At 35.0% G+C, this 13,049-nt stretch overlaps 1 protein-coding gene and 1 pseudogene across 1 annotated transcript in view; both read right to left on the reverse strand.

Annotated features, from left to right (window-relative positions):
- Positions 1 to 5,263, reverse strand: part of LOC112516405 (polyadenylate-binding protein 2-like) — a 10,224-nt gene extending 4,961 nt beyond the window's left edge. The window contains exons 1-2 of the mRNA XM_025123423.1: positions 5,084 to 5,263; positions 4,829 to 4,937 (exon numbers count right to left, since the gene is read on the reverse strand). Of these exons, the coding sequence (XP_024979191.1) occupies positions 4,829 to 4,937; positions 5,084 to 5,128 (154 nt within the window). The 5' untranslated portion in view covers positions 5,129 to 5,263. The remainder of the gene's footprint in view (positions 1 to 4,828; positions 4,938 to 5,083) is intronic.
- Positions 5,264 to 8,846: 3,583 nt separating this feature from the next.
- Positions 8,847 to 13,049, reverse strand: part of LOC112516404 — an 18,875-nt pseudogene continuing 14,672 nt past the window's right edge.

Below are 13,049 nucleotides of genomic sequence, written 5' to 3' on the forward strand. Positions count from 1 at the left end.
TCCAAAAAAAAGAACACACAACATGCCTACGTTGTTACAGCAGTCAATATATGTAATCACGGTCAGGACTGTGATTTGAAATAGCAGTTATTGCAATGATAAAGCGCTGGTATAATGGTCCAAAAATAGCGGCTCATATAATAATTAGAATTATATATATATATATATATATATATATATATGTTTGTATGTCTACATAACTCAACATATCATATGTAATCAATAAAAATATATGTAAGAATTATGATGTCCAAGTCTATATAATAATAATTAAACAATGTGAATACATTTTTATTCAAAGCCAGGCGTCAAAAGTGTCCAAGTCCAAAAAAATAAGAATAATGAAGCCTTAATATTGTTGGACTAAAATAACCCCAATGCAGGTCCAAAGAAAACNAAAAGTGTCCAAGTCCAAAAAAATAAGAATAATGAAGCCTTAATATTGTTGGACTAAAATAACCCCAATGCAGGTCCAAAGAAAACCCACAAAATTACCTTTTTAACAGCAATAACCTATCTACAAGTAGCTGTTATGCGGCCACTTCTTTTTGCGTTCAAAATGCAGGCATTTAGCGCTCAACAGCGCTGCTAATCTCGGGACCGCTATTTGCCTTATGGCCACGAACCGGATAGCAGATCATTTTGATAATAATAAGTTTGATCTGTTTTACCGAGAAAGTCTATGGTTCGAGTCCGTATAGCAGTAGAGCCCTATAAAAAAATTTCAAATGAATATTCAAATACAAAAAATTGACTGCTATAGACGCGTAATAAACAACATAGCTACTTGCAATCGACTATCCTAATATGTCACCCTCAAGTACTCCTATCTGAGATCAAGCCATCTGAAAGAACTAAAACCTCCATACAAGGTTTTAAAGTACAGAAACGTGAGGCGAGGCGTAAGCCTCGAGGGGGTCTGAAGCATAAACTCGAGCGGAAAAAAAAATTCAAAGTAATATATATACACCAAATTATTATCACTAGAAACAACAAAATATATACATTGATTGTGTTCTGCCACTGCCACTACCACTACCACTACCACTGGAATATATATATATATATATAGAGAGAGAGAGAGAGAGAGAGAGAGAGAGAGAGAAAGAGAGGGAAAAGATCATGAGAGAACCTTGAAAAAAAATGGAGAACCACAAAAAAACGGATGAAAAATATATCAAAATGGATGTCAAATTAAAGATAATAATAAAGTGATATTTTTTTGGTGTAATTTGTTTTACTCCAATTTTTCTGTATTTTACTGATTTTCGATTTAAAAATTTAGGGCAAATATTTTTATTTTTAAGAAAGGTGGTTATAACCACCTTCTTAATCACATCTGTTGATCATCTCAATCCAATGGCTTGGATGGGTTCTTCAGTTCTTTCTTTTTCAGGGGATCCTAATCTCATCCCTATATATAAGTAGTACATATACATTGCTAGTTGCCACTACCACTACCTCTAGAATATATATATATATATATATATATATATATGTGTGTGTGTGTGTGTGTGTGTGTGTGTACTCTCCTGGTCTATCACCACTATTAACAAAGAAATATAGGAAGTGGGTTATTAGAGAGAGTTCGATAAGTAATCCAAAAGAATACAAAAACTGGGTTGTGAGAGAGTTTGTGTTGGAATATGTGGAAATCCCGTTAGGGTTTGCATATTATTGCTTAGTATGTGTAGAATACAATGTTACAAAGGGGTCCTTATATTATACAGATATAACAAATAAGAGATATAAAAATACATGCTTTAACACACACCCTCAGTTTGAGCGGGAGGTTGACGAATGCTTAAATTATTTCTAAGGTTGCGTTTGGTACATAGGACGGGATAGGACAGGACGAGACAAAACTCACTGTCCCATGTTTGGTGCAGCATGGGACAGAACAAGAACCCACTGTCCCATGTTTGGCGCGACATGGGACAGAGACAAGAACTGAGACAAGGTGGGACAACATGAGACAAAAGAGGCTTTTTCTTGTTCCACCAAAATAGGTGGAACAAGATGGGACAAAAATGAGACAGAAACTAAAATAATTCTAATCTACCCCAGTTTGATATATAACCTTAATATGATATTTATTTTAATGGTTATCACTTCTAGTTTCGGCTGCCGCCGCCGCCACCACCGACGACACCTCCTCTTCCGCTACAACAACATCCTCCACCGCCTCCACAACCACCGTCCACTAAGTCCATCGCCACCACTACCATAGTCGACCATCGACACCACCATCCATTGCCACCTCCAACTCCTCCTCTACTACAACAATCTCCTTCACCACCATCCATTGCCACCTTTACAACCACCATCGGCTACCGACCACCACCACACATTACCACTACCACTACCACCGTTGGCCCCCTTGAAATCCTCCTATACCGCAACAACCTCCTCCATGCCCTACACAACCACCGTTGGCCACCTCCAACTCCTCCTCTACTGCAACAACCTCCTCCACACCATCGGCCACCACCATTCATTGCCACCTCACCTCCACCATAACCACCACCACAACTATATTCACTACATCAGCCATAACTACCTCCTCCACCGTTGTTAACCGCCAGCACCACCACAATCCACCATCTTCATGTCCTCTATAACCACCGCCGTCCACCACCGCCCATTGCCACTACTACCGTCGGCCACCACCACCTCCACCATAACTAAAACCACCTCCACTGCCACCACTACTACCATCAATTATATCAAAATTTTCATTCAAATTTGGTCCATTATATATGTATCTATTCATTTATATGAAAATTGTGTACAAATATTTATAAATTAAACTCTTTAATTATTTACTTTATTTGTGTTAACTATAACTATTATATAACATTTAAAATCATCAAATAACTCTTGGAGGTAGCTTGTCTAGTTCTGTCCTATCTAGTCCTAGTCGTACCAAACACCAGACATACTCTTGTGTTATCCAGTCCTACCCTCTTGTCCTGTTTTGTCCTATCCAGTCCTGTCCAATCATGTCGGCATACCAAACGCTACCTAAAGTCTAAAAATAACTGTGCCGGTAACCCCTTCGTAATTGGTTCTTTGGTGCTGAAGTGGGTTAGAAGCTAAGTACAGAAACTCCACCCTTTGTAAAGCAAGAAAACTGAGCTTGTAGTGGCCAAAATCATAGGAGGGTCCACAAAAACAATAATGGATTTACTTGTTCAAAGCTCTAGACAACCTTCCAATAGTCTCTGGAGTGGTGGCTTGGGTTGTTGCATCGTATACGTGACACCAATTGAGATCCCCAAGCAGGGATCCAACTTGGTCATTGTTTTCTTTATTGAAGCTTTTATGAAATAAATTCTTGTTTTTGATATGATATAGCTATAACAAGAGGGAAGGGAAGACAAGGATCTAAAGTGACATGTCAGACCAATTTGATGGAGAAAAAACAATAGAGAGAAACCTTTCTTGAAAGTAATGAACAAGAAATATAAAGAGTAAAACAAAAAGTCTAGTCAAAAGAGATCCCAACTTCTAGCATGACCTAACAACAAAGAGATAGGTTCCAATCAATACCCTCTCTCTTTTCTAGTTATGATAACAAACCATTCCCCATTAGATAGTCACGTATTAGTTGGTTTGTAATTATTGTGTTTGACTTCCTCCTACTAGCATAGGCAAGCATGTTCGGGGGCTTTGTTTCAGCATCTTCGATCTTTCCCCTAAAATCTTGCCATAACATATTTATACATGAATTTCGTTATAGATTTATAGTTGATCACCCATAAACAATGAGAAAATCCACAATTAAAATTTACAAGAGTTGGTGATAATATTTCCCACATTCACCGTAACGAAAGGGATTAGACTTAACTTCAAAGTAGCAGCCTTAAAGAAGTACTCATTTAGGTCCCATTTTCATCCGACAAGATCTACAAATAATATTTTAGTTTGTTTAACCACTTTTTACAACATTTGTTGGAGAATAAGCACCTTAAGTTGTGCATGTGACTATTTCACCTTGTTCCATGGGTTTTTGATTGCAACATGTGTTAGAGGATAATCAGCCAAGATTGAAATGTGGGGAAGTAGTGAGTGACTAGTTTGGGATAAAATGCATTTTGATGTTGGATGATGGTGATGATGTTATCCATATGTCTAAGTTAGTTCCATCCATGATAATCTCTTTGCGTATGTGATGGTAACTAAATCAAGAATGGTACCAGATGCTAGATCTAAATCAAAGATGGTACAAAGAATTAAATGATAGAAAAAGGAGGAAGACACAACTTTGCTATAATCCCATTCCAAAAACGTGCTCACAATATTACTTTTGTTGCTCAATTTCAAACTGATCACTCATAATTTTTTCAGCTCAGGTGGAAATGACTGAAAGCAAAGATATGGGCATACATACTTCAATGATGATATCATTAGTTTGGGTTTTTCCTCTTCCAGAAAAACTTTAAGACCCGCCTTCAGTATCAAACTTGACAAACAGTCAAACAACAAAATTCTAGTTATGGTCTTATGGAGTCCCATTCAGCTAATCAGTACATAAACGGGTAGGGTTTAAGCAAAAGTTAACCCTCACAGACCTTTACCATTAGACTATCACTTCGGCTTGACCTACATGGTTGCATATCATTTCTTCCTCTTATATGTATGTATTACATAGAGACATGTATATAAAAAAGGCACTGATATAGTAGATCCGATCAAAAGGACAGCTTAGCTTAGCCCCAAACAATTTAAATTTCATATGCATTCAGCCGTACAATCTCAGCATCATTACATCACGTTTTTGAAACTAAAAAAGAGAAAATTAGCAAAAATTATGAATAATAAAAACCTTGAGTTGCAGTAGCACCCATTTCCTTCTCGACTTTGGCCTGCATTTCTCGCAAAGCAGCAGCTTCATCCTCCATCTCCTTTAGTCTCTTCTTCATATCGCCTAGCTCCTGTTACCATCAAATTCATAATTCCTAGTTTCAGTCGATGTGATGACTATCAAATCGATAAATTAGGGGTTCATAGTAAAAACGATTCTAAAAAAAATTTAACGACACAATTAATTGAGTAGTAATAGAGAGTTAAAGAACCGTACAGCACCGCTATCCGCCGCCACCATATCGACGTCTCCCTCCTCCATAGCTTCTCTCCACGCAGAGAGAAGTTGGAACCGAGCCAGCCTATTGAAATGCTTCGCAAATTACTCTGATTTATTCCCCTTTCTATATATTTCACTTTGGCCCAGCTCTTCACCAAATGCTTACACACAGGGACCGAGCCCCGGTCTGGCTCGGATCGACAGGGACCGGTAGGGAACGTCATGGCCCCATGGTCCAGGATCGATTATGTATTTTATGAAAGTTCAAGGTTTGGATCGGAATCGGTTATACGATATCATGTTTATTTATTTTTAAAATTTTAAATTTTTTATAAATTATATCTTAAGTTTTTTAAAAGATTTTCAACTTTATTTATAAAAAATTCGAGTTATTTTTTTTAGAGTTTTTTTTAAGGGGCCGTTTACCAAACACTTACTCGGGTAAGTGAATATCAAGTCACATTCTCTTACCGGATGAATATGGTAAAAACCAATAATTTTACCCGGTAAGAGCGAGACAAGGACCCAGAGTCTTACCCGATACGTGAAGATGACGACTCTTACCACAGTAAGCGCTTACCGTGTAAAATGTTGCATACGATACCGTTTTGGTGGACTAAAATCTTACACGGTAAGTAAATGATAGTGTTAATTTTTACGAGTAAGGGTTTGGTAAACGGCCCCTTTTTAAGTGTTACATAATTTTATCTATTTAAATATACTACGAGGGTACTCGTACAATGCAGCGAGATACATTTCGATTTTAATGTTTCGTTTTTTTCCTTGGTCGATGTTATAATACGGTTTTATGTGGTTTTGAGAAAGCGATAATATTTTTATTTTTGAATAAAATACAACTGTAAAGATATCATAAAAAATTGAAAAAAAATATTGATATTAATATCGGACTAACTATTTAAATTTTCTTCTTTTTGTGTATTTCTTTAATTCATTTTTTATTTTGATTTAATAAAATATTTTTTTATAAAGATAATAATCAAATATTTTGTTAGAAGTCAACGATTATCGTAATTATATTTTAGATTTTTTATATTTAAAATGAGATATATTTGATTATATTTATCTGCAATTAGTTATATGAATTAAAACATAAAACTTTAATAAGTTGTACTAACGCACAAATTACTTGTAATATTTAATTTTAAATAATATGCATAAATAAATAGTACTTTATGCATAAAAAATTATTTTTAAGAATTTTTGTCAAATGCTTTACAATATAGTATAGATCATTTAAATTATATTTGATATTAAATTTTAAAAATCATAATTGTAAAACAATATATAACATTTTTGTGTAAAAAAATCAAAGGTGTATTTTGAATGATCCAATTATATATTTTAAAGTATATTTCAATAAGATATTGTTTAGAAAAAATCTTCAAACAAGATTTTTTATATGTTTAAAATTGATTTAAAAAAAAAAAACTGGGATCGATTTTGGCTCGGTTCGGGACTGGGTTTTATGCCTGAAGAACGTCGGATTTTTTGGTCGGGATCAGGATCGAGACCAATTACGATGTGACCGGTTACAAGAGGACAATCTCAACACAAGACTGGTTTTTGACCATCTTTATTATCGGATAAGTGTTTACAGGGTCAGTGACCTTACTGGATAAGCATAACAAGGACCGACAATTTTACCCGGTAAAAGGCAAAACAATGATTGAGAGTTTTATCCAGTAAGCGTTTACTATGTGATAAATACTTACCAACAATCCATTTTGATGACTGACGATGTTATCCAACAAAACAAGTGAAAGTGATAACTCCTATCGGTAAATGTTTATCTTATAGTGTTTGATAAATGTCCCGTAGAACTTTTAAAATGGTTTTTGAACCGATTATGTTGAAACTGAATCATTTAAAATGGTTTTTAAATGACTTTGTTTTAAGTTTACATTTTTTAAACTAAAATAGAACCAAGAACATCAAATCATTTTTGGTTTGATTCGGTTCCGGTATGTTTTATATTTTGGTTTTGATATTGTTTCCAACCCGACGACCATCACTAATACAAATACAACATATCCCCCATGGTATGGTTCCAATTATTTCAACCTCTTCTACGTCTTTTAATGGTTATTTCTAATTCAAGATCAAGAGGTAAACGTTCATCGTATTGTAGCTTTGGCATACAATACGGAAAATGCGATTGAAACAAATGGCCAAGGCTCTAATGAAAACTCAATATCTCAGGATAAAAATTGCGCCAATCCTCGACAGCGGTGCCAAAAACTTAACAGACTAGAATCGTTCGTGTTCACACAGTGGGCACAAAGTCCCCACAGTGGCAGTGCAAGTGCACGCCGATACTATGATCGCTTGCAAGTAATAAAGTGGTAAAATATTGAGATCGTTCCACAGGGACTAGACTACTGAAATTCAGAGACTTTCATGAACTTCTTGCTCGAGTTTTGGGTTGTGAATAAAAGTTGGATTTTTGTTTATAAAAAGACTAAAAAGGATTGAAATAGTGAAATAAACTTTTAGACTAAAGAACGAGCATGGGTGTAAGTATTCCTTAAGATAAAATTAACAATAAAATGTTTAGATACTTATGAGTTGTTTATAAAAATTCAAATCTCTCGAAAGTGAAAATTTACAAACAGGCCTCATAAAATTTCACAAAGTTCTTATGTTTGCCACTTCAAAACTTGCCGATTTAGTCAAAAAGTAAAAGAAATAAAATTCATACCCAAATCTCTTTGTGATAAGAATAAAGCGATTCTTAGCTAAATGCATACAAAATTTGCGTCTCCACGCAATTATCAAAGACCCTCTCGAGTTTTTTTGTGCATCACTTAAACCGTATTTCGGATCTGCCCATATCTGGGTCTAAGATCAAATATTAACACTTCAAACTTCAAAGTGATCGGCTATCTGCGTCGAGTTTTAGTCTCGTCTTAAGTGGCCAAGTTACGAAGTGGTAAATAGTAAAAACACTCAAATATTGTATAAAAATCCTAAGTTAAACTCACACCCACACCCATACGAGTAAATTAGCTAATAATAGACATAATAAACATAATACAAGACATTAAATAAAACTGAAATGTAACTTGTATTAATATAAAACTAAATTACAAATTTAATACAAGGAAATAAAATGCTAAATTACAACTAAATAAAAAAAAAGAACATTAGCTACAATATTAAAAGCTTAATAAAAGAGAGAGATAAAAGATGAGAGAAGTATGATTATCTAGAGGATGTCTTGGTTGTGTCTTCAAATGAGCTCCCAAGGCCTCTTTATATAGGAGGGAAATGAATAAAGACAAAGCTATTATCCAAAGGATAATAAAAGCACAAAATCCATGGGGTAAAGACCTTTGGACAAAAGGTCTAAAATAAAAATAAAATAAAAGATACATCTCAATAGTTAATTACATCTGTAGGAAATCTCACGGAGGATTTTTCAAGCAGCACATCTTCCAAGAAGCAGAAAACAACAAAATTCGTGGACTTCCCACAGTAGACAGTTTGCCAGAAAATGCAGGTTTTTAGAATAAAATTTCTTTCTTTGTGTTTCATCATCTTTTTAAAACTTTTTAGAATAAAAGGGGAAAAACAAGAAAATTGAGTATTTCATAAATACAAAAATGGAGGAAATAAATAAGAAATAACTCTAAAAAAATGAGAGTTATCAGTAGGCATGATTGATATTTGATAGCATGGTTTTTAGATACATATGCATTTTCAGGTTCCGTAGACTATATAATCTGAAACAAAAGAGAGAGACCTTGGATCAAACACAAGCATTTTTAGTTTCTAAAAGTAGAAGTCAACAAAAAAGCTCTAACAATCGGCTTCACCCTTTCTGTTGTCTTGATGGTACAAAAGAGTAATACCCTATATACAAACACCATACCAAAAAGGATTCCAAGATCGATCCACTTAGAGTATCCTGTCTCGATTTGCAATACACCCTTCAATATCATTTTACCATCGATGGTAGGAGGACCTCCTACGTACTCTGGGAACTCAAGCCCTTCAAACTCATTTTTGTACAATCCTTGTAATGCATACCTGTGGAACGAAATATAGTACATAGGGTATCTCCAGAATATATGCGGTAGATCATTTGGCAACCGAAAAAACCCTGCACTTAGTATCATCAACCCTTGGATTCCAGCACTAGATATGATGCCCATCAATAAATTTGGCATGATGGTAGCTACGATCATCATAAGACATTCAACCAGTAACATTGACGCAAAAAGGATTAATGAGAAATAGATGAATCTTTCATATTCTCTTTGAAGACCTGCAAGTGAATAAGCTATTACTCCTGGGATTAATGAGATGAGAAGCAGGTAGGGAGCTGAAGAGATTGCATGGCTGATAACAAATGATCCAATCCTGTAATGCCCATTTAATCTTTCCCATTGGAAGACCTACACAAAGGTAGTTAGACCATAGTTGTTAGAGAAGAAAATTTGTTGAATGTATTTTTTTTCCTTCAAGAACACATGAAATATATCAACAAACCTTCATTTCCTCTACAAATGAGGGGAAACCACCGATGGCTAAAATGGTAAGGAATGAAGAAACAAACATGAGCAATGAAAGCCTGGCCTGTGTCATTACGAGCCATAACAAACAGTTCTCAATATCTATATATGCAGATGATCTGAAACACCAAAACAAATAAGCTTGTTTGTAGACATAATAACTTACCCTCGTCAAATTGGTAGTCTTTAACTTTTTTCCGAATTGGTAGCAGAAAGAACATTCATTTCAAACTTATTTCTTGTGTAATTATAATCTGTAAACAGACTTCTTAGCGAGAGTTGAAAGTTTTCAAGATTTAGATATTGAACATTTCAAGCTACGAATATAGTATTGGCATCTCACAGAACAAGAAATTGTTTTTTAGCAACGGTTTCTTCCTTATTGGGACATATTTTTTCTTTAACAAAATAGATTTTTTTGTGTAGAAATTATGCAAAAATTTTACACTTATAAACTTGTTATATTACAATATAGAACTTACATTTAAGGAGCCAAATCCGGAGCCAATATTGTAGAAAACCGTTCCTAATGCAAAACCCAACGCAATATATATACCAAGTCGCAACCAGTAGTATCCTACGTCGCGATACATGTTTATGAATGATCTTTTAGCAAGCACCATGCACTGTGTAATGGAACTGGCTCTCAAGCTTCTTTTTTTCTCAATTAGATCTCCTTCCTTCAAAAATCACATTTTTCATTATCTACTACTGTATTTAATTAATGTAGAATTGTAGATCTAGATGATATAAAAAATAATAATATCATGTACCTGTCCGCATATAGAAGCTACTTCACTTTGGACTTCCATATATATCTCAGATGACTTGTAGGATTCAACAAGTATGTCGATCACTTGCTCAACAGGAATCGTTATGTTGGCAATATCCTAATAATGGGAAAAGAACAGTTGTGTGACCATCTAACAATTAGGGATTTCCAAATCCATACACTCGGTTCCACAAACAAATACAATATCAACATGTATAAACAAACCCAAAAATGAATGCAGAAACAAATGAGAGCACGAACGGGTTCAATGTACAAACAAATGATAATGCACAATGTTGGTGATTTTAGTGAAATCATCATGTATCATTTTGTGTAATTGGATTCACAGATAGTAATGGGGTTGGTAGATATGATATAACACGGATAGCAAGTGTCAAGTGCATAATCATTTAAGCTAACTAGAACTCGAGATTTTGGATTCTTTTATATGGCGGGTGCCTTGGCGGTAGAGGGCACTGCATTGGTCGTGTACTTTTGGTCATCAAAAGTGCACGTGCCATGATTGAAAACAAAAGGTAGTGCCTGTACGTGCATTTTTTTGGATGGCAAGCACATAGGTTGTGCTGGACTTTTGTGGTCATATGAAGTGAAAGGGTCATGCATTTTGTTTAAATGATGTATCAGTGTTTGGTCATAGTGTTTGCAAACACTAATGAAAATACCTTCAGAGTTAGTGTTTCCATCTGATGGGACTATCTCCAATGGGTTTTCTCTGAAGGAGGTTTTACTTTAATGGGTTTACTTTCGATGAGTGATCAAGTGATGTGAATTAGCTTATGATTTGCCAATGATGTGTTATTGGCTGATGTACCCATTAGTTGATGGTTTGCCACTGAGGGGGTTATTAGCTGCTTGTTTTCTATCGATTGATTATCAGTTGATGGTTCATCAACTGATAAGTGTTTTCCATCAGATCTGTAACTGTTTTTTTCGTAACCGTCCACAACTTATTTCCAACAATTATTTCCATTTAGTGAGGAGTTACTCTAGGCATTAATATAGGAATGATTATGATTCTTGGGGTTTAAAAGGAACGATTTCTATCAAATTTGGTACTGAAAATTTGAGATTGTCCTCGAGTTTAATGATACCGCACAATTGGGTCAAAATATAACTCAAGGAAAACGATCTCTCACAGGATCTTTGTGTTATCCAAGGTTTTATATTCCCATTGTTTCTTACTTTTTCTTGGAAATCCTGCAACAATCTTAAGTTATATTTTGTTTTCTGTGAGAAACATGACGATCAAACAATCTAAATTAATTGAGACTAAATGGAGAAGTCATAGATGATAGAAGGGTTGTTGGGAAGATCCTTAGAAGTCTAACAAGAAAGTTTGAGTATATAGTAGTAGCAATTGGAGAATCAAAGGATTTGTCAATACTTTCCCTTGAAAGTTTACTTGGAACCTTACAATCACATGAACTCAGGATGAGGCAATTTGATTCCTCCCTTTTTGAACAGGCTTTTCAATTGCAATCTTCTACTATACAAGAAAGGAACAAAGGATTAGATCAACAAAATGAAAGCAGAGGAAGAAATATTTCTCCTTTGCAATGCTATCACTGTTAAAAATTTGGCCATATTGCCAAATGCTGCAGAAAAAGAATATAAGAAGAAAAAGGATCTACTTTCATCTATATGGAGGATGGAAATGAGGATGGCACCATGCTCATGATTCTAAGCACTCAAGAAGTCTCATTCATTGATATTTGGTACATAGATAGTGGTTGTAGCAACCACATGACAGGAAACAAGAGAATTTTTATTCAAGTGGATGAAACTCAGAAAAGAGAAGTAAGGACTAGAGATGATAAAAAATTAAGTGTATAAGGAATAGGAGAAATTATGGTTGACACTAAGATGGGACAAAAGAGAATATCTAATGTCTATTTTGTCTCTGGCTTAAAACATAATCTACTTAGTGTAGGCCAACTCTTGCAGAAGAAGTACGACCTTCACTTCAAGGATGGAGCATGTGAAATAAGGGATCCAAATGGAAGCACACTTGGCAGAATAAACATGACAACAAACAAGATGTTTCCATTTAGCTTCAAGGAGAACACTAGTCTGTCTTTTCACATGTCTACGAAATAGAATTCACTTATGTGGCACAACAGGTTTGGTCATACAAACTTGGCTTATTTGAATTATATGTACGAGCATAATTTAGTAAGATGAATTCCATATATCAACAATACAATAGAAGAAATATGTGAAGGGTGCATGCTTGGAAAACATGCAAGAGAATGTTTCCTTCAAGAGACAGCTTGGAGGGCCACAAAGCCACTTGAACTCATCCATACAGATGTGCGTGGACCTATAAAGATCCCTTCTATTGCAGGCAACAAGTATCTACTAACCTTTATAGATGACTTTAGCAGAAAACTGTGGGTAGGGGTGTAAACGATACGAGACAACTCGCGAGCTACTCGAGATCGACTCGGTCAAAGCTTGGTCAACACTCGACTCGAATAGGCTCGACTCGAACTCGAGCTCGACTCGACATATTAACGAGTCGAGTCAAGCTACCCAATACTCGACTCGAAAAGCTCGTGAGATACTCGATTATTTTATATATAATTAGTTTTAAAGTATATAATCAGGTTTTATGATAAAATATGTAAAATATAAA

The sequence above is a fragment of the Cynara cardunculus genome (assembly GCF_001531365.2).
Source record: "Cynara cardunculus var. scolymus isolate 2C chromosome LG 8, CcrdV1, whole genome shotgun sequence".
Classification (NCBI taxonomy): domain Eukaryota; kingdom Viridiplantae; phylum Streptophyta; class Magnoliopsida; order Asterales; family Asteraceae; genus Cynara; species Cynara cardunculus.